The sequence below is a fragment of the Carcharhinus amblyrhynchos genome, chromosome 12, assembly GCF_965287045.1.
Source record: "Carcharhinus amblyrhynchos chromosome 12, sCarAmb.v2.hapA, whole genome shotgun sequence".
Lineage (NCBI taxonomy): Eukaryota > Metazoa > Chordata > Chondrichthyes > Carcharhiniformes > Carcharhinidae > Carcharhinus > Carcharhinus amblyrhynchos.
The window spans coordinates 12,193,919-12,217,415 of record NC_137335.1 but is presented as its reverse complement, the minus strand read 5'-3'; the positions used below and the strand labels follow the sequence as shown (position 1 = coordinate 12,217,415).

Sequence of the window (23,497 nt, the reverse complement as noted above, 5' to 3'; positions counted from 1 at the left end):
GTTTTCATTTTCCTTTTTGGCACAATTTTGTAAATACGGTTGTATACGTTACAAAAGCCTACACTAATTGGAGTTTAGAATGAGAGGTAATCTTACTGAAACATGTAAGATTCCGAGAGGACTTGACAGGGTAGATGCTGATAGGGTGTTTCTGTTCATGGGAAAATCTAGAACTGAGGGGGACAATTTCAAAATAAGAGGTCTCCCATTTAAGATGGAGATTAGGAGACTAGTTAATGTTTGAAATTCTTTTTGCCAGCATGCAATGAAGGCTAGATCATTGAAAGTATTCAAGGCTAAATTAGATAGATTTTTGACTGACAAGGTGGTCGAGGATAGTGGGGGAGGAAAGTGGAGTTAAGGCCACATTGGATCTTATTGATTAGCAAAGCAGGCTTGAGGGGCAGAATAACCTTCTTGCTTCTTATATTCTTACATCCTTTTACGAAACTTTGTACTTGACAAATTCAGTATGTGACTAATTTTAAATGTTGGCAAAGGATTTTTGTTGTAATTTCCAAATTCAAGAGCTACTTGTTAAATATGAAACAACAATATTGTTAACGCTTCAGTGTTTGTCTTTGTCAAATGCAGTTTTATTCTTAAATTAGCAAAGACAACTATGCATGAATACTTCTCAATGTAGAATTCTCTACAATTCATTTGAAATAATAGAATGGGAGATTCAATTCAGAATTCAGTCGAAAGTCTATTTATTGGAACTGAAGTGCATATTGTGCAAAGGGGTAATTTTTTTCGGTTTAAGGGATTGACTGGTGACTGCAGAACAAATTAAATTCTGAAAATGTTAAATGATTTTTGCAGCTTTTTTTTAAATATTAAAGGGTAGTTTGGAAAACTGTAAACCTTCATAATCCCAATTAATCATTGCAGTTTTGCATGTTTAAGCATTAAAGCTTGAAAAATGTTCAAGGAACATAATGAATTTTGGATTACCTGTTTAATATAATCAATTAGTTTAAATTGTATGGGGTAATTAACACACTATAAAAATCCTCGTACTTTAAGCACTGATTACTAAGATTGCTAAGTAGTGATTACCATATACATAAAAACAAATGGTTTTCTTGCATCGCTAATCATTCTGCGAATATCTACAGCAGTTCTGTATGTCAAAATATTTGTTTTCATCTTACAATTGGATACATTTTTTAGAAAAATTGTACAGTTATGTTACAGCTACTTGGGTGCAAATACATTGGGTGCACTGGCCTGATTGTCCTTTTTCTGAGAGCAATTGTATTTAAGAATTGAGACAAGCTTATTTTGATATTCATAATATCACTTGAACTGAACATCAAGAAGCATCATCTGTACAATGTGTTACAAATGTAAAATTTATGGTTTTTTGGGGGGACTATATCTCTAAGGAAAAATTGAGTGGTGATTGGAGCCATGTAACCTGCTTGGAATTCTGCCTGACGACAAGCCTCGGTGGCTTGGTTGCTATGTGGACAAGGGGGGACCCAAACCAAGGGATTGCTCAGAAAATATAAGATGTTCACTTGTTGACAATGGCAAGTATACCTGTGCTGCCTGTAGTTAGACTGTTAGTCTCCAAGTCTTACAGGGAGGTGATAGGAACTGTTATACTCTAAGTTTTATGAACTGTTATACTCTAAGCTGTCAAGTTAATTCCGAGCTAGAATGGAGTTGGGAGTCCAGAGGATAGGTCATTTCTACCTGGATCCAAGACCATGTGATTCACCTTGCCATGGAAATGGGCTTTGGGAAGGGAAGAATCCATAGCGAGCCATCATATTGGGTTACAGGTTCTGTATGGTATCACTCAATCTCACAACCCAATGAGTCGGTAAGAATCTGAGAGAGTAAGTAGAGTTCTGTAGAGAAAATGTTGATCCTATTATTCAACATGCACGGGTAGAAGCTCATGTTGAGATCGAGATTTCGAGGATTTAAATGAGATTGGAAGGTTCACCTAACTTGGACCAGAGAGAAGAAAATCCAATGTAATCCTTCATACTGAAAGTCAGTTCAGGGATTAGAAAACTATCCAACAAGGAATGGAAGAAGGGACAGGCCTCGGGAACCGAGAAAAACTTTGAACTGGTTCCGGAAGAATAAAGTAGCCGCTCAAAAAACAAAATTTTAAAAAGTGGTGGATCATGGTGGCGGATTTCTGATTGTGCAAAAAATTGCATGGATGATTTTCTTTGTAGCTTGAAGTATACATTGCTGAGCAAATTGTGGTGAGCTAATGTTGTTGTTTGTTCAGTAAAAGTTTTCAAACTTAATCTTGTTGTGTGATCCATTAATCAGTCCAGGCCTTTGACCCAATGACCATTGAAGAATGGTGAGATAGTTGGTGAGTGTAAGTGCACCTTGTACACACTGTTACCACTGTGCACTAATGGTGGAGGGAGTGAATGTTTAAGGTGCTGGGTGGAGTGCTGATAAAGCGAACTGCTTTGCCCCAGGTGGTGTGGAGATTTTGGAGTGTTATTGGAGCTGCACTCATCCAGGCAAGTGGAAAGTTTTCTACCACACTCTGATTTGCAACTTGTCAGGCATCAGGGGAGTCAGGAAATGGGTTACCACACAATTCCTAGCCTCAGATCTGTTCTTATAGCCCAGCTGTTAAATGGCTGGTCTGGTGAAGTTTAGTAATCTCCAGGAAGTTCAATGATAGCAATGATGATAAATGTCAGGCGGAGATGGTTTGGTTCTCTCTGGTTGGAGTTGAAGCAGGAATGTTAATCCAGTCTTTCTTTCCCTATCTTTATTTTGCTTTCTCCACATGACTTAAGTCTAATTTATACTTCCTGATTTAGTCTCTGTGTTTGAGAATTCTTTCGTTTGATTGGGTGAAGAACCTTGCTGCTGCTTATCCTGCTCACACATGCCACAGATTCGCTGTAGAAGATGACATATCTGATCAAGATGCCCAGTGACAACAAGTTTCTGCTCAAAGGCCCAGACAAGCACTATGGGCAGTTATCAATGTTGTGACTGGCAAGTGTTTTTCCTTTGCTGCTGACTACAAATGCTGGGCCGCGGTATTTATTTCTCATAAGGCAGTAATGGCCAACAGAATGATTTCATGTCAAATGCTATGTTCCGTTTTCCATCCCACGTTTCTGATTTAGGGACACCTAGCGGGCTGGAGACATGGGGAAGGAGGATGACCTCTTTGTCAACTTGCTCTTGGGCCTGGCCAAGCTTGCCGTAGACAGGTCCAGGCAGCAGGGGACTGACGGGGTCATCTGACCTGAGTATCTGCCTCTCTACCATGGCTACATTCGTGGCCGGGTGTCCCTGGAGAGGGAGCATGTGGACTCTACAGGCGCCATTGAGGCCTTCCATGCCCATTGGGCCCCACAGGGGTTGGAGAGTTTTATTTACCTCTTTGATCACGTTTTGGTTTGATGTTTTAACCTTCCTTTCCGCCTTGCTTTTTGGTTCGGGTGGTTCCCTTTTTGGGGGCTGCCCTTTCTTACTTTGTCCCTGAGATTGTTTGATTAGTTTATTTGGTTGGCACAAAAAGAAATGCAACCAGGACCACTCTCTGTAATGTGGATCTCTGTATTCCTCCAGTCTTGGCCTCATCTGCATCATCGAGTTTGACCACTCCTCTATTAGTGACTGTGCCTTCAGCTGCCTCAACCCTAAGTTCTGGAATTTCTTTGCCAGATTGCTCTTCCTCTACTCCATTTGCCTCTTTTTTTTACGCCCATCTCTTTGACTGCAACAAAGAACAACACAGCATAGGAAACAGGCCTTCGGCCCAACAGACCCACGCCGCCATTTTAACATTGTGAGTGCCCTCTTCTACCTATGACCTTTGTCTACGCCTATTGGACTCCACAATAAAGGTGTGCAAATTTAGAGAATTATAACAGATTAAGGGACACCTAACCTTTGCCCACCTGTCCTAATTTTCCCTGTTGTAGCTTGGCGTCAATATTTTGTTTGATAATTTTCCTGTGAAGTACCTTGGGACATTTTACTAATTCAAAGGCACTTTGTAAAAGGAAGTTGTTATCCTGAAAGCATCCATCAAAGTCCGGGGTGGGATTTTTCTCCCCTTCTATGGCGTGTTTCACGGCGGCAGGAGACATTGCTTACCGGTGGCCAGATCTTACGGTTCTGCCATTGTCAATGGGGTTTTTCATTGAACGACCCCTCGCTGCCACGAAAACTGCGGTGGGGGTGTGCTGTCAGCAAGACCATAAGATCCCAACAACGTGAATGGCAGCAAGATTACAGTGCTGGTCTGCGAACAATTTTAAATAAACTGAGAGGATGATAGTTTCTCCATGTCACAACTTTTTTTTGAAAATATTCAGTTAGTTGTTACCGCTCTCTGCCTTTTTGGTACCTGAATCAGGTATATGATCTAAATAAATGTTGGTCTAATACAGTTGACACTTCAGCAGTTAAACATTGCATCTGCAGCCCACAAAAGATCAAAACATTTTCAATCTGACAATTTCAGAAGGCTAGTGATGCTGTAGACAGACAATTGGTCATTTGTCAGTCGTGCTGAATGCAGCCTGCATATGCATCAAACCAGATCAAAGCTTCTTCAGGGGCAGACATTTACATAGTTATATCGCTGATACTATGGGAACCCAGCAGCCTTACTCTGAGAAACACTTCTGTAAATGGGAGGCCTTTGAAAATCCTTGAGAATTATTAGAAGTCAGTTGTGCTTCATGGCTTTTTGTCTGTGTGCAAAGGTTCTTGAAAACAAATTCTACTTTCTAATCGAGGAAAATAACACATTTCAGAAAATGTTTTTAATCTCCCACCCACATGTAAACCCAAGATTTGGGAGGATTATGTCATTGTATTTCATTGTCTGGCTGCTGAGGAAATTCAAAATGCTTCAAAGCAATTTTAACTTAATTTCATAAATCACTATATAAGTCAGCACAACTGTGCACTTTATATACAAGACAATATAAATGTGAGTATGCTGCCTCAATAACATTTTAAAAATTAATTAAGTTTTTTTAAGAAGTTTTACAAAGTCTGTCTTTTAAAGTTGAAGTTTAAAAGTTTGTTTATTAGTCACAATTAAGCTTACATTCACACTGTAATGAAGTTACTGTGAAAATCCCCTTGTCCCCCACACTCTGACACCTGTTTGGGTACACTGAGGGAGACGTTTATTCAGAAAATATTTGTGATGATGTAGTTTTGCTGCTTTGGTACATAAAGAATTAATTGGCCTTATTGAACTGGAAGACATAATAAACCATACACCATAGGTCAATGATGATTCCTGTTTTGTGAATGAGAGAGCTACTGAGAAATGAACAACACAAATTTATATCCGACGGCAGTCGATTGTGAATGTGTATATTCAAAATTTTAACTGCAGCTTCATATCAAAAATCATTTTGAAACACATTTTCATTTTATCATGATACATTTATTTATAAGTTGCCGTTGACTACTTTAAAAAAAAAATAAGCAGCGCCAACCATTAACAATGCAGGATTTGACCACATTAGTTAAAAAGATTGCAGAACAAGTTGTGTCCTAAAACATATATGCCTGTGTTTTAAAAACACTGGTTCAAGTTTCAATTCACTTGAATCAGGCTGTAAACACAATTGGATAAGTCTGCAGCCTTAGATTGCACCAGTCAGGGAATGCTCTTCAAATTGTGATAGTTTCCTTAAGCTTAATTTGCAAAGAAACTGACTGTACACTGAATAAAATATTAAATGATTGTGTATATTAAGTGTTCTTGAAATCGGGAAGATTGACACTCATCATTATTAAAAATGCTTATTTTGATGATAAACTCGTTTTCACAAAACTCCAGCAAAGAATTTACAGCCAGTGGTACCTTTGGCACTCAAATTTGCTTTTTTCTCCTGCCATCCTGGTTTCTTAGGTGGGATGCATTTGAAAAATCAGCATTGGTCATAAGTCAGTTTGTGGCATGTAGGCAAACAGAGTGTTGGTGAATAAGAGATTTTTTCTTTTAATATTAAATTCTGCCTTATTTAATTTTAACAGGCACAGAAACAAGAAAGAAAGGATGAATCCCATAAAGTCAAAAGGTAAGCTTGAGAATGAAGATGAAAGCCAGGAAAATACCACTTCCTGCTCATCCTCTGTGTAATTGAGCTGCCATGATGTGGAGATGCTGGCGTTGGACTGGGGTAAATACAGTAAGAAGTCTCACAACATCATGTTAAAGTCCAACAGGTTAATTTGTGCTATCAACCTGATGTTGTGAGACTTCTTACTGTAATAGAGTTGCACCAGAATCCAGTCAGATTAGTTGTCTGCTCCTTTCCCTGCACACACTATCTGCTGCAAAATATTGCATTTTATTCTGATAATCAACTATCAACCCAAAGATGTTATTCCTCAGGCTGAGTTTAACTTGTAGCTTTTTCATCTCGGAAAGAACTTCTGAAGTTCCTGTTTATTTTCTATTTCTCTGCGTCAATGGTAATGATTACTTAAAAGACTTAGGGTGTGATTTTACGGCCTCACTCATCCCAAAACTGTGAAATCCCACCCGAGGTCAATGGACCTTTTCGTGGTCTGCCCCGTGCCCGCTCCAATTCCCGTGGCGGCTGGGATGGTAGAATTCTGACCTCAGATTACAATCAATTTTTTTCTAGCTTTCTTCTTTCCTGACACTGCTTAATGGGTTGGTTTCAGTGACACTGGCTGCCCTGAGTTTCTTGCTGAAGTGTGAACTTCTTGTGTGAACTTGGCCACTGAGTGATAGCGAGTTATTCAACCACTGGGGTTGTTACAGTCAAGTCTAATCCTAACCTAATGGAAAATCCGACTATATTATCTATTAGATAACAATCAAGAGTGAAGGTAATAGTTGCTTTTGTTTTTGTCTGTCGGTGCCAGGGTTTCTAAGGCCAATCGTATTGTCCCTCCTGCTGCTCAGAGAGCAGAGATTGATTCTGACTCCCGGTTAGTTCTACGCAGGGTTGTGTACTGTGTTTGGCAAGTAGGCCATCAGTGGAGCAACTTAAAAATATATAGATTTACTTCCTGGAGCTTCTCTTCGTAACTCAATAATCTAAGGTTCATGGATATATTTGTAGTGGACAATACAATGAAAAGTGGAAATATTTAAAAGTAAGCTAAGTGAGGTGTCAGAGCATTGGACAGTGGCAAAAAAAGCTTATAAGGGTATTCTTAGTGACGAGAGGCCAGTGAGTTTAACATCATGGTGAGCTTTGGGACTTTCTCTGAAGCCATTGCCATTGGATCCTTCAGTGATCTCACTAATACTTCAAAGCAATTCAGCAGTTTCTCTGGATTTGTCACCTATGAATTGATTTCCATTCTTAAATTATTAACTTTTTTTTAAATAGTTCCAGTTTTGTTTTAAGATACGGCCAATTACAGATATTTCCATAATCTAATTATTTTCCTCAATGGCTTCTATTTTATTTCTGGTTGTTTCCCCTGATTTTGTCTTTGTTGCATCTTCTTTTGAAAAACATTTGTACAAAAGTTGGTGAAGAAAGCATACGGCATGCTTGCCTTCATCAGATGGGGCATTGAGTCTAAAAGTTGGCAAATTATGTTATAATTGTATAAAATGTTAGTTAGGCCACATTTGGAATACTGTATCCAATTCTGATCACCACACTACCAGAAGGACAATAGAGTTTTTGGAGAGAGTGCAGAAAAGGTGTAGCAGGATGTTACCTGGTATGGAGGGCATTAGCTATGAGAAGAGATTGAACAAACTGGGATTGTTCTCCCTGGAAAGATGGGGGCTGAGGGGTGACCTGGTAGAAGTTTATACATTTATGAAGGGTATGGATAGGGTGAACAGTTGGAAACGTTTTCCCAGGGCAGAAGTGATAGTTATAAAGAGGCAGCGGGGAAAGGTTCAGTGGAGATGTGTGGAGGAAGTTTTTTTACATAGAGGGTGGTGAGGGCCTGGAATGCACTGCCAAGTAAGCTGGTTGAAGCAGTTACATTAGCCATATTTAAGACTTATTTTGATAGACATATGAACAAACGGGGAATAGAGAGATACAGGTGGTTGGCGTAGATAGGTAAACTTGATCGGCACAGACTTGGAGGGCCGAAGGGTCTGTTCCTGTACTGTTCTTTGCTTTCTTTTTGTTTAATACATTAATTGAAATCTTCAAGCAATGGTAGAGGGTTCTGTGGGTGGGTTGTGGGGAGTGTGATGGGAAGAGGGGAACGATGGTGGCTGTCAGGACACCATAGCAGATTAGAATTCTCCATTTCCATCTTTGGGTCTTGGGTTTGACTCCCACAGAAACGGATGGGATAAAAAGAAAGAGAAAAAAATCCTTCCAACAATTGCTAGTGAAATGAGTTTGGTTGGTCTGAAATGAGTTCCCATTGGATGCAAATCCACAATTTAGCAGTAATCGGTCAGTTTTACTTGGAGGGATTGACACGGGGATTGCTGTAGGGTTTATGCACGTTGTTGGCGCCATCTAGAGGCTAGCCTAACTTGCATGCAAGTACCAACGTGCCTGACCAGGGAACCAGATAGTTTCAAGTTTAATTGTTAGTGTCACAATTTAGCTTACATTAACAGTGCAATAAAGTTACTGCAAAAATCCCGCAGTTGCCACATTCCAACGTGTGTTCAGGTGCACTGAGAGAGAATTTAGCATGGCCAATGCACCTAATCAGCATGTCTTTCGGACTATGGGAGGAAAAAGGAGCACCTAGAGAAAACCACGCAGACACGGAGAGAATGTGCAAACTCCACACAGAGTGGAGCGACCCAAGCTCGGGCAAACCAAGGCAGGAAGTGAACCCGGGTCTCTAAAGCTGTGAGGCAGCAGTGCTAACCACTGTGCTACAGTGCTGCTCATTGTGATACTGAAGAACAAAAGCATGGGTGAGTTGACACAGAAGTTACAACAATCAATATGTATAGGTGTTTACCTGTCACATGAGCAAAAGTTCTAATCACATTTACCTGTTTCCATATCTCTTCAATTCCTTTAACTCAGCTATCCAATCCAAGCTTTGCACCAGATTATCTTTCAGTCACAAACCTTGAAAGTGAAGTCACACCTCTTCATGTGAATAAGTTTCTCCCGCCTTTTATTTCTCTCACATTTCATTTTGTATCGATATCCCCTTGTTCTTGACTGCTCAACTGCTGGGAGCAGTTAGTTTTTATTCAGCCAATTCCATCTTTTCATATTTATTATATTCTCCTTTAATCTGTACTATTCTGACAAGAAAAAAAATAATTTTCTCAGACCTCCTCTTTGGATTTGCTTGTACCAGTCAGCACCTTAGGGAATTTGCATTATACCTTCAGTATTTTTCACAATATTGTGAAGCTATATATTGCTGACAGTACAGAGGTAGTAACTCACACTCAGGTATCTGTCAATTTATATATCCACAAGGGAATTTTCACAGTAACTTCATTCCAATGTTAATGACAGATTGCTTGGGACTAATAAATAAACGAATGAATTAAAACACTCCCTGAATGCTTTGATTATCTACCAGCCTGTAAGTCACTCCCAGACTTCTGTTATTCTACATGCAAATTGTTCAAATGCATCAAATGTATTTGAGCTCGTAACTTCCTCATGTTACTCTACGTATCAACCACTCAAGCCCATTGATTGAATTCCAATTGCGACCCTTTGTCCAATAAATTATGGTATAAATATTATATAAATCTGAACCTTGTGGTGAGAGTCCAGCCTGAAATTCGCTCCTGAACCTCTTGCTCAATTTAAAAAAATATTTGTTTATAAAATCGGTGGCACAGTGGTTAGCATTGCTGCTTCACAGCGCCAGGGATCCAGGTTCAATTCTTGGTTTGGGTCGCTGTCTGGGTGGAGTTTGTACATTCTCCCTGTGTCTGCATGGGTTTCCTCCGGGTGCTCCGGTTTCCTTCCACACTCCAAAGATGTGTGGGTTAGGTCGATTGGCCGTACTAAAAAAAAAGGCCCCTTTGTTTTGGGGGGACTAGCTAAGGTAAACGCATAGGGGATAGGGCCTGGGTGGGAGACCCAGTTGGCCAAATGGCCTCCTTGTGCACTGTAGGATTCTATGATTCTAAAATGGTATATCATTGTACTGCATTGTTGGCAGGATAGGGTTTCACACTCTAGGGAAAATATTAATGCTTCAGAAAATATACAATGCGAATTCACTAAGATGCCAACTAGTGCAAGCAAATACAAATAAGATGACTTGGAAAATTGGGACTTATCAGAATAGTGTAGATCAAAGGATAATATAATGTTTAAAATTGTGAAAAGATGCATCAGGCTGGTGATTATCAATCCACTTTTTTTTTAGCAGTTAGGAGAAATTGCTTTTACTGATATGTATGTTTTTGGTTTAATTCTGCATATGTGCTGTTATATCCTATCCTTGCTACCTGGGCCCTGTATTGTGTTTGAGGTTTTTTTTTCTGCCATAAATTTTTAGTTGCACATTTGTGAGACCCACCTAGTCTAACATATGAAAATGAAACCTGCATTTGAATTTAAGATTTAATGCAAAATTTTATTTGATACTTGATCATTAAAACAGAAAGCCATAACTTGAGTTTTGAATCGCATGAAGAAGGCAACACTTTGCAATCCTAAATACATAAATTGAATGGCATTAGAACTGGCAGAGGGTGCCTTATGCAGATTTTATAGTATCATGGAATCCATTCATAGAATCCCTACAGTACAGAGGAGGCCATTCGGCCCATCAAGTCTGTACCAACCACAATTCCAGCAAGGCTCTATTCCCATAACCCCACACATTTACCCTGCTAATCAATCAACCTACCCCGCACATCTTTGGACTGTAGGAGGAAACCAGAACACGTGGAGGAAACTCCACACAGGCTGTGAGCTGAAGCTGGAATTGAACCTGGGTCCCTGGCGCTCTGAGGCAGCAGTGTGTTAACCACTGTGCCACCGTGCTGTCCCAGTATAGGTGGTCCTCAGCCAATATGAACATCTGTATGACCCAATACAAATACTGGAACACACGTACCCACTGGTCTAACTTTGGGGAGGCAATGTTACAATACACAAACTGTTTAGCCAAGTTTCTGATAATGTTGGCACACAATTTTAGACACCCTAATCTCATTCAGGGAGAACTGGAATAAAATATTTTTTCTATGTCTTAATTAAAGTTTTCAGCTTTTCTTGATCAAAATTGTGCATGAATTTGTAATGAAATGCAGCACATTAATATGCATTTTGAAATTGAATTTTCAACCTGAGAATACTCGAAAGATGCTGGATTGAATGAGAATCCAAACTGATGGAAGTATTGTTATAATCCTCTTTCATTGTCGAACCAGCATTTTCTGAATAATGGATAATGAATTGCAAATTTGCAACTGCTGATGTCATTGGAGTCATTGGCATGTTAATGTTGACTTTTGTTTTGTGCATTTTAGTTGCTAAACCGTACATTAAAATTTAACATTCGAGTTTTTTAATTTGATGCAACATCTGAATCACATAAAGAATAACAATGCGGAAGCAGCAAGCTCTAAGAACTTGTCTTTGTGGGCACCAAATCTTTTGTTTTTGCACTGAAAAAATTGAAGCTGTTTTAATTTATTATCCTGTAGCCCCAGGAAAGAAAGATGAGCAAAGATCAAAGATAAACATTGCATGTTTTATTTTGCCAAGTATTATTTTCCCAAGTTGATAAAATGAGAGGGCAAGCTGACCCTTGGGTGAAAAATGATGTCTCTCTTTTCCTTACAGCGTTTTGGGGTGAATCTGATGACAGCGCATCCGACATTGAAGCAATGCTTCACCCTAAGACGGCAGAAACACTTGAAGACAAAGATGATTTTGATGATTTTTTTTGAAAACTGCAAATCCTGACCATTCAGCTGTCAGAAAGGGCATTATAATGTAACCAGGATTTGATGCCGAGATATTCAGTTGAAAGGAATAAACTTCACATGTTGTAATAGAAATTCAACCCAATTGCCGGTCCATTTGTTTCTTATATTCAATAATTGTTGGCAAAAATAAAGAAACAGTAATTAGAAGGACTCTTTAGGTCTTTTTCTCAGTGGCTGAGATCTTTCAGGATGAAGCCATTCCTAACAGCCTATAGATTGTGATGGATATTTGCACTCAGTTCATATATATCCCTTACAAACATAATTATACATATTAAACACAAAGAAAGCAGGTATTCAAAGCACTTTAGCACTTAATAAATCACGCTTTCTTCTCTGATAGGCATGTCATCATTCTCCAGGTTATAAATGCTTTGATTAAATGCATCATTTGTGTTTTAAAAGCACAATTACAGCGCACAAATTATTTTTCATCTAGTAGGTTGCATGAAACGACTATCAAATATGCACAAAGCCAACACTTCTTCATAAGCAGCAATGTCTACATGTTTACCTCCACATGCAATATCCTCTCAAGTGTATATAAAGCCATTCTCAACATGTCTAACAATCTTTAGAGGAAAAGCTCAGTATGATACAATCATAGAAACCCTACAATGCAGAAGGAGGCCATTTGGCCCATCGAGTCTGCACAGACAACAATCCCGCCCCAGGCCCCTCAACCTCACCTGCTAATTCCTCTAACCTACACATCCTGGGACACTATGGGCAATTTAGCATAGCCAATCAACCTAACCTGCATAAGGATAAGTCAAGGATATGGAAGTAAGACAAGCATTCATAGAATCATGACAGTGCAGAAGGAGGCCATTTGGCCCATCAAGTCTGCACCGACCATATCTCACCCAGGCCCTATCCCCGTAACCCTATGTATTCACCCTGTTAGTCCCCCTGACACTAGAGGGCAATTTAGCATGGTCAATCCACTTAACCCACACATCTTTGGACTGTGGGAGGAAACTGACACTGACACAGGGAGAATGTGCAAACTGCACACGCACACCGACTCAAGCAGGGAATTAGAACATAGAACATAGAACATTACAGCGCGGAACAGGCCCTTCGGCCCACAATGTTGCGCCGACCAGTCTTATTTTTAAAAAAAAACATTGACCCACTAATCTAAACCAATCCCTTTTCGTCCATAAACCTATCCACCAATCTCTTAAACGCCCCCAAACTAGGCGCATTTACAACTGCAGCAGGCAGGGCATTCCAGTCCCTCACCACCCTCTGGGTAAAGAACCTGCCCCTGACATCCGTCCTATAACTACCCCCCCTTAATTTAAAGCCATGCCCCCTCGTGCTAGATTTCTCCATCCGAGGAAACAGGCTATCACCATCCACCCTATCTAAACCTCTAATCATCTTATATGTTTCTATAAGATCCCCTCTTAGCCGCCTTCTTTCCAGTGAAAACAACCCCAAATCCCTCAGTCTCTCCTCATAGGACCTCCCCTGCATACCAGGCAACATCCTGGTAAACCTCCTCTGCACCCTCTCCAAAGCCTCCACATCCTTCCTGTAATGTGGGGACCAGAACTGCACACAGTACTCCAAGTGCGGCCGCACCAGAGTTGTGTACAGTTGCAACATGACGCTGCGACTCCTAAATTCAATCCCCCTACCAATAAACGCCAAGACACCGTACGCCTTCTTAACAACCTTATCTACTTGATTCCCAACTTTCAGGGATCTATGTACACATACACCTAGATCCCTCTGCTCCTCCACTCTATTCAAAGTCCTCCCGTTAGCCCTATACTCAACACATCTGTTATTCCTACCGAAATGGATTACCTCACACTTCTCCTCATTAAACTCCATCCGCCACCTCGCGGCCCAGCTCTGCAACCTGTCCAAGTCACCCTGCAAACTTCGACACCCTTCCTCACAATCTACCACACCTCCGACTTTGGTGTCATCAGCAAACTTACTAATCCACCCAACTATACCCTCATCCAGATCATTAATAAAGATTACAAACAGCAGTGGCCCCAAAACAGATCCCTGAGGCACACCACTCGTAACCGAACTCCATGATGAATAATTACCATCAACCACCACCCTCTGTCTCCTATCTGCTAACCAATTCCTGATCCAAGTACCTAAATTACCACCAATCCCATACATCTGCATTTTCTGCAGAAGCATACCATGGTGAACCTTATCAAACGCCTTACTAAAATCCGTATATACCACATCTACTGCCTTACCCCTATCCACCTCTTTGGTCACCTTCTCAAAGAACTCAATAAGGTTAGTAAGGCACGACCGTCCCGCTACAAAACCATGCTGACTATCTCTAATCAATTCATTACTCTCCAAATAACTATAAATCCTATCCCTAATAATTCTTTCTAAAACCTTGCCCACTACAGAAGTAAGACTCACTGGTCTATAATTCCCAGGGAAGTCTCTGCTCCCCTTCTTAAACAATGGGACAACATTCGCTGTCCTCCAATCTTCCGGTACTATACCAGAGACCAACGACGACCTGAAGATCAGAGCCAGTGGCTCTGCAATCACCTCTCTTGCCTCCCATAGAATCCTAGGGTAAATCCCGTCTGGACCAGGGGACTTATCTATTTTCAACCCATCTAGAATATCCAACACATCCTCTGTATCAACTACAATACTTTCTATTTTACACCCCTTCACCCCAGTGACCTCCTCAGCTACATTCATATTGAACCTAGATCCCTGGCACTGAGGCAGCAGTGCTAACCACTTTGCTACCGTATCATCCAGGAGGATTCTGTAGTATTTTGAAAAATATGAAACTGGTACTTGGGGTGGAGAGTGGTTCAGTATTTTATTTTCTACCCCATTCCAACTGAGTTCCAGATGTCCATGGAACTTTAGAGCAAATTAATGGCTATCATTGTTGAATGCAGGAAGTGCAGCAGCCAATTTGCACACAGCATGGTCCCACCACTCAGGATAGCATTACCAGATAACCCATTAATTGAGGATATGTATCGGACCAGGCAGGATCTTTGAATCATAGAATCCTACAGTGCAGGAGGAGACCATTCAGTCCATCAAATCTACACCGACCACAATCCCACCCAGGCCCTATCCCCTTAACCTCATGCATTTACCCTAGCTAGTCCTCTTACACCAAGGGACAATTTAGCATAGCCAATCCATCTAACCCGCACATCCTTGGACTGTGGGAGGAAACCGGAGCACCTGGGGGGAACCCACGCAGACACAGTGAGAATGTGCACATTTCTGCTTTACTCCTCTTGATGATAACAGGGCATATATCAATATGGAAAACTCAGCCCTATGCAGGGCAAAGATATATTTTCTACTTCCTTCTCACATTGGCCAATTTGTGTGGGCTGTGTTATAATAAAGTGACCCTTCAAAGTGTTTGCACAATGCATAAAATACATTAATTAAAAAAAAGAAACAAAAGGGTCACTGTCGCTTGTTGAGAAAAAGGGAATTTACTGAAATTTGAACACAATTGTGTGTTGAACAGGAAGTTCTTAGAATACATTACAGATAAAGAGCAATTTTGTTCTTTGCACCGTGTGTCAGTAATATATATTACCATTGCTGATGCAAATTAAAGCCAAAGCATTTGCACTTGCCCTGTTCTGCTCAAAGGTTTTTTTGTTGTAATCTTCAAATGTCAAGATGATTCTCTGAATGTCAAGTGTTGATTCTAATGAATGATTTTGTTTTGTTACAAGAATATCTAAATGGAGTTTAGATTCCAGTAATAGGAAGTTTAAAAGAATGGAATGCATTAATTAGTTATTTCTGCCACAGTAGTTGCCTTTTTAATCATAAATAGATCAGGATATACATATAAAACAGTGTGCCCAATCTCTCCTGACAATGTGAGCAGTTATAATGGTTAGATTCTAGTCATGAACTATTAATGTTATTTGGAAGTAGCAGAAAATGTTCCATTAGCTTCTGTCTTGGTATTTGCAGCCACATATTTATTATGCTGCAAGTCCACACCGTTATACCTTGCAAAATATCAGAATAAAGCATTTGGTATCCTTTTTCTGTCTATTAATGTACAAACTACTCCTTGTATGCCGTGTCCAGTTTTAATTAGCGGTGCCTAACCTTTTTGGATTCTGTCCAATTGTTGAAAACTGACACCATATTGGTGGTTTCTATCTGGTCTAAGTAAGAATTAATGTCTTACAACAGCAGTTTACAAGGTATATTCTTTTACTTTGTTTATCATAGAATCCCTACAGTGCCGAAGGAGGCCATTTGGCCCATCGAGTCTGCACCGACCACAAACCCATTCGGCTCCTATCCCTGCAACCGGATGTATTAACTGACAGGAAGTGGCGATTTAGCACAGGCAATCAACCTAACTCGCACATCTTTGGAGGAAGCTGGAGCACCTGGAGGAAACCCATGCAGACACAGGGAAGAATGTGCAAATCCACACAGACAGTGACCCAAGCTGGGAATCGAACCCAGGTCCTTGGTGCTGTGAGACAGCAGTGCTAAGTTATGACGTCCTGTCCCTCGTATGTTCTCGTCCATCCTCTCAGTGTTGAATCTTGTACGTTGCCTGGAACAGACAGGAACTTGCAGCAGAATTCATCCAATTATGTTTTTTGTCATACTGTCTCCATCTTACGATAATATGTACAGGCACAAATCATAGAATTCCTACAGTGCAGAAGGAGGCCATTTGGCCTATCGAGCCTGCACCGACGACAATCCCACCCAGGCCTTATCCCATAATCCCATGTATTTACCCTGCTAGATCCCTGACGGACAATTTTGCATAGCCAGTCAACTCAACCCGCACATCTTTGGAGGAAACCGGAGCACCCGGAGGAAACTGAAGCAGACGGGAGGAGAGTATGCAAATTCTGCACAGACGGTCACCCGATCCTTGGCACTGTGAGGCAGCAGTGCTAACCACCGTGCTACCCCTAAGCCACCGTGCTACCACTAAAAGTGAATGCTTGTGACCCTTACCTCTGTCTCCAGTTTCATCACAAATTTCTAACCTTTGGATTAATGCCTATCCTGCAACTGAGTCTTAAAACATTACGTGTTCTCTTTAATACTTTAATTAATAGTCAGTCACTGATAGAGTCTAGATTGGAGGAATGAATGTAACTGGTCGATCAAAAGGAAGATAGCAACTAGTCTGCCAAGGCTCAACATTGTAAGAGGCTGTGAATTGGGTAAGGTATGAACCTGGAAAGAGTATTTATAATTGTAGCAACTTTGGATTTTAAACCAATATTTCTTAATGGTCAAAATTGTGGCTGAGAGAAGAGTTCCATCGTTTTCCAATTCTGATCTATTCATTAATTAATTAGCCAAATATGTTTGTGTTCCTGCTCCACCACTTGCTGCTTTTCTTTGCTGCTCTTGCCTACCATCTAATATTTCTTTCCCTCTAGTCTTAATTTTTCCCCATGTACCATTCTATCCAAACATCATAGAATCCTACAGTGCAGAAGGAGGCCATTCAGCCCATCAAGTCTGCACCAACCACAATCCCATCCAAGTCCTAAGCCCATGACCCCATGCATTTGCCCTAGCTAGTCCCCTTGACACTAAGGGGCAATTTAGCATAGCCAACCCACCTTTGGACTGTGGAAGGAATGTGGCGGAAACCCACGCAGACATGGGGAAAATGTGCAAACTGCACACGGACGGTGACCCAAGCTGAGAATTGAACCCGGGTCGCCCAAATGGTTTGAAATAATTCCTGCCACCTTAAGAGTGCTAAAGGTCTTCTGACCAGTATTAGCAAATACAAACATTAATTTTGTACTGGGATTGCTTTAAATTAGGTGATTCAGCTGACTTGGATTGAAAACTCACAGACAGAACAGCAGTTGGGAAGATTTCCAGTAGGCCAGGCTCACAGCTAATTCATGCTCTGTCACTGATTGACTCTATTGTTCACATAAGAGGATGCCAATGTTTGGCCTCAAATAGAGAATTAACTATCTGGATTTAATGATGATTACGAGGATACAGTAATTTGCATTTATATAGCACCTTTAATGCAGAGAAGCATCTCATGTCACCTTGTAGTGGTGTCCTAATAAAAAAATTGATGCCAAGCTATAAAAATACATATTTGAAAAAGTAACTAAAGGATTGGTCAAAAAAGCAGGGTCTTCAGGAAGTGAGAAAGGTAATGGAGCAGAGTGAGTTCCAGTGCAGGGGCCTATGCAATTTGGTGTCTCTCTAAGAGGTCTGGAGTCTTGTCTGGTTAAACCTAAATCATTCATTGGTAACCCTTGTATTCAAGGCATGGGTGCTATCTCCATGCTGACGCCGTCCAGACTCGAGACACATTCTCAGTCTGCCACCATGTGACTCTCTACGTCATACAATTGGTGGGACTGTTCTCCAGTCTCACATTAACTTTTGCTCTGCCCCCACACCCTGATAACACATCTCCCCCCAAGTCTTTACCCAGATATATTCACAACACCATCTTTCCTTGTTACCCCTTCTCCCCCTTCAACACACTGACTTTATAAATTCAGACGTGCAGAGGCTTGACAATTCCTCTGGATCTTGTTCTGTCATGTTTGGAGGTGGTCTCAGTTGCCTTGTGTAGACTTTGTGGCTTTGGTGTTGAAAGTGCAGTACTCTGTGTTGCCAGCACTTGGTTGTCTCATTTGATTCACTTTTTGCTCTCCTTCAAATTGTGTTCCTCTCCATTAACAACCTGTCTACTTTGTTCTGGCACCGTGGGCTTATTCTGTCAGAGATCATTGGGTAACAGCAATCTAAAGGCACTCTCAGTTGACCCTTAACACAAACAGTGTTAGACACCATGCATCCAGTGCAAGGTCTTTAATTACTTGTGCACAAGAAGAACTCCCTCCGTCCATTGGGATTGACCAGAGCAGTCCTGAGGTTACAGAGAAACAGCTCAGCAGTTATAGTCAATTAAAGCAAATCAGGAACAAGAGATTTTTTCACATCCTCCATTGACATTCATATTTGCCAATTGAATCCTGGCTTTTCGCCATTTCTCATTTGATGAAAAATTGACTTTTGCAAATCTTTCACTTGTACAGCATTTCCCCATATCTCGCCTTTGGTAATTGTAATGGAAAAAATCTGGTCTTTCTTACCCTCTGGTGAAGGCCAACAAGCAAAATGTTATGGAGCCTACACCAAATAGCAGAGACTGACTCCTTTTGAAGGTCAGTAAGCTGATAAACAATGTCCACTACTGTACATGCATGGAACTTCAATTTGAACACTTCAACTTCTGCACAATTTAACTTCCAAACTATGAAACGTCAATCTGAACATTTTAACTTCCACAATCCCATTCGTTCTGAAGGGAATATTCCTTTTGTTCATTCATAGACTAGACTCAGATTTTTCTGTGGGGTCCACCATGTTCTTCCTGGATTTTGATGTTTCAAAAATGGAGTCTCCATTCCCAATTTTTGTACAATTACAGCCAAGTATGTGTTAACTCTCTAACTTTACAAACCTTGTTCAAGCTTATGAATTTTTTCATTCAGCTCAGCAACTACTATGACGAGTTCAGTTGTCATTCCTCCCAATTATCTGCAAAATCCTTATACAAACTTAACAACATCACCTGGGTATTCAGTTCCAATTGGATTCTTTCCTCACGTCAACTAATTACTCCAATTATTTTGTTAGTTCCGCAATCTGTTTCCTAAAATGTTTCTTTTCTGCTTTTAAAGTCTAGGTTTGTTCTTCCCTACTGTGCGTCCTGGGGTTGGGGAATTCTCCGGCCATTCAAACTGGCAGGATTCTCTGGTCCCATTGAAAGTGCAGCCCTTTCCGCTAGTTTCGTGGTGGCGTGAAGTAATATCAGTGGGAAATCCCTTTGATAGTGGAGGGACCAGAGAATCCTACAGCCAATGAAACAGCGCGCCTCCTCCCACCAGTCAGAAACAACACGGTTGGGAGGCCAGAGAGTTCCCCCCTGCTATCTTCCACATTCTTCTTCAAGTGTTCCTCTTCCTGTCACCAATATCCCAGTGTTCTCCTCTGTTCTCATTTTTTCAACAGCAAACTCAAGTCTTGTCCGTGAAAGTTGGTTCTCTGCACTGAACACTTATTCCTTAGCAGACTCTAATTTCTGTGTGCCAACTTTCAAGTTCATATTGTTCAGTTTTACTTCTGTTGTTTGTTTTTGAGACTCTTCATGCTGCTTTGTGAGAACATCTACTCTCTCTTGCAGTCGTCCAACTTTTTCTTGGCATTCTAAGTTCTTGATTTTCATTTCAGCCATTTCGATTTTTAACAAGTCAATAGTTTTCAGCCCACTTGGGGTGACCGGTACTTTTTCTTCAAATTCCTTGAGCTTCAGCATCAGATTATATTTTTCCATCATATTTGTGACTTCTGTCTTAAGCAGAGCTTTGTCCTTGTCCTTCATTTGGTTTCACTGTTGGCTAGTTCCATCTCCGGCCAAACCTTAACTTGTTTCAGTTCTGTAATCATGCTACTCTTGGTTTTGTTATTCTCTTGCAGCTTAGAATCATTCCTACAATACAGAAGGAGGCCACTCGGCCCATCGAGTCTTCACAGACCACAATCCCATCCTGGCCCTATTCCCGCACCCCACACATTTATCCTGCTAATCCCCCTGACACTGACAGGGTCAATTTATCATAGCCAATCCACCTAACCCGCGCATCTTTGAACTGTGGGAGGGAACAGCTTCATTTCAATTCCTCTTCCTTTCTTTAGCTCCTCAGTCTTTTTCTCGGATACCTCCTGAAATATAGAATGTTGCTAAGTTTTCTTTGACAACTGATTCTTCAGTTCTTAATTTTGGTTCTCTTCGTAATTTTCCAGAAGAATAAACTTTGACCTGAGAAATCCCTATAGCATGTGAAGGTCCTTCACCAGGTTTTCCTTTTCTTCACAAAACTCACTCACTCGTCTTGAATTTTCTTATGGTTCAACAGAATCTCCTCGAGTGTTTTCTGCTGTTCTTCCATTCTGCTATTCAAGGCAGTTTTCATTTCGTCATGCTGCTGAAGAGTTAAGTGCTCCCTTTGCAGTTGACCTTGAAGGATAATCTTAAAGTTTATTTATTAGTCACAAATAAGGCTTACATTAACACTGCAATGAAGTTACTGTGAAATTCCCCTGGTTGCCACAGTCCGGCATCTCTTTATGTCAATTCACCTAACCGGGATGTCTTTCAGAATGTGGGAGGAAACTGGAGCACCCGCAGGAAACCCACGCAGACAAGGGAAGAACGTGCAAACTCCACATTGACTCCAACCTGGGAATCGAACCTAGGTCCCTGGTGCTGTGAAGCAGCAGTGCTAACCACCGTGCCTCCCTTAAAGTTGAATTTTGATATACCTAATTTTGTAATGTGTCATTTTTGTCATGTTTAATCATCATGAAGTGTTGCAATAAAGTTAATAATTAAACCTAGATCAAACATATAAGACTTAATTAGCTAGTGAATTTTTTAAAAGGTAGCAAAATCCTGAAGCTAAGACATTTTTCTGACTTAGACTTGACACTGAAGAGCTGCTGAGTTGCACCAGGCCAGTTGCTCATCTGCTGCAGTCATGTTTCTCATGCGCAATTCGAATTAGGTTGGCAAATCTCTTAGAAAAAGAAATTGGTTAATCACTTACCAAGGTGAAAGATCTGATTAACAGGGTATGTCGTTATTTTGGCTTGGAGGAGGCACCTGAGTAAACTCTCCAAAGGTTGACAAGGGTTACAATGGAGCGATATTTGGTACAGAAAGAAAAATGCCAAATGTGTTTTTTTCATGTAATGCTCGTATTTCTTGAATGCCACAATTACAACCTGAGCAGGTGGGATTGACTTTGATATCCTATTTAAGGAGCTGTTTCCTTCTTGTGAGAATTATTTATTTAATGTATGTGAGGAGAACACATTTCCCACTGCAATGGATAAGGAAATTATTCCTTATGTTCGAGGGCTAGAATACAAGAGCAGGGATGTACTTCTGAGACTGTTTAAGGCTCTGGTCAGACCCCATTTGGAGTATTGTGAGCGGCTTTGGGCCCAATACCTTAGGAAGGATGTGCTGGCTGTGGAAAAGGTCCAGAGGAGGTTCACAAGAATGATCCCTAGAATGAAGAGCTTGTCGTCTGAGGAACGGTTGAGGACTCTGGGTCTGAACTTGTTGGAGTTTAGAAGGATGAGGGGGGATTTTATTGACACTTATAGGATACTGCGAGGCCTGGATAGAGTGGACGTGGAGAGGATGTTTCCACTAGTAGGAAAAACTAGAACCGGGGGCACAACCTCAGGCTGAAGGGACGATTCTTTAAAACAGAGATGAGATGGAATTTCTTAGCCAGAGGGTGGTGAATCTGTGGAACTCTTTGCTGCAGAAGGCTGTAGAGGCCAGGTCAGTCTTTAAGATAGTGATAGATAGGTTCTTGATTACTAAAGGGATCAGGGTTATTGGGAAAAGACAGGAGAATGGGGATGACAAAAAAAAAGGCATGATTGAATATTGGAGCAGACTCGATGGGCCGAGTGGCCTAATTGTGCTCCTATGTTTTATGGTCTTACGGATGAATTTGAAACATTGCTCAGCTGATAATGTGCACAGTTCCTTACCTACCCAGGATCCATGCAAATGTGGAAACTCCCATTACAGTAAGCAACACCACCAGGGAGTTAACAGATTTCAATTTTCACTCAAGGCCTGAGTACTGTTTGAAGGTTAAAATAAATAATTTAAAGAAATAGAAATCAAATATAGCATAAATGATTCATTGAACCTGTTCCGCCTTTAAGGAATGCTTTAACTCCTGCCTTATTGTCTGGTAATGAGTTTGCAGTGTGCTCAATTCATTAGAAAATATGAGATTGTGACAGAAGTGCTAAATTAAATTCTGTCCATGGTAACCAAAGGTAAAATAGCTGATGAAATGACAATTGTGGCTATGAAAGTTAGCACTCAGTATCCAATCCTTGCTTAGTAAGTTATGCTGTGTTTTTGTGCAATATCAATGTCAGTTCCTTAACAAGTTAATTAACAAATACTTTTTACTTTATTTTTCAAGTGCTGCACTAGTTATGAAATAGTAAACTGTGCCGCAATATCTATTCTGTAAATTCTAAGCACAAAAGGGATAATGGATTATTTGAAAAGAACTGATCCAGATTCATGTTGTCAAGGCAATGCTTTGTTTGAAGTACAATGCCTGAAGACACTGCTCTTGACTTTCTGTGTACAGAACAATTTTCAAGGGCATATTGTCAGAGACAAGAGAAGAAATAGAATGTATTCAACATCGGAAAGATTTCTAAAGCAAGTTTTGCTGTGTATCTGTTAACTATCTACAAACTGGCCTCATCTTATTTTTTTAATCTTCTTTTGACACAAGTTTGTTGAAGAGTTCAAAATTAATAGGAGGCAGAATTGGAAAATGTATTAAATCTTAACCAATTGAAATAAATGCAAACAAAAGGATGAAGATATATCCTCAGGATAATTTAAGAAGGGGGATAGGTTATTGAAGAGATGCAACAAATCAGAATATATCAGTGTTCCTATGATGTGGAGATGATGGCGTTGGATTTGGATAGGCACAGGACAAAGTCTCACAACACCAGGTTTAT

General features: G+C 40.6%; 1 protein-coding gene across 2 annotated transcripts in view; it reads left to right on the top strand.

Moving 5' to 3' along the window:
• kiz (kizuna centrosomal protein) overlaps positions 1-12,854 on the top strand; it is a 135,938-nt gene extending 123,084 nt beyond the window's left edge. Inside the window, exons 13-14 of one of the 2 annotated variants that reach the window (XM_080199740.1) lie at positions 6,016-6,059; positions 11,733-12,854. In XM_080199740.1, the coding sequence (XP_080055866.1) occupies positions 6,016-6,059; positions 11,733-11,839 (151 nt within the window). In that variant the 3' untranslated portion in view covers positions 11,840-12,854. Of the gene's footprint in view, positions 1-6,015; positions 6,064-11,732 lie in introns of those variants that run through there. The other variant, XR_013888220.1, reaches the window with a different exon arrangement.
• Positions 12,855-23,497: the final 10,643 nt, after the last annotated feature.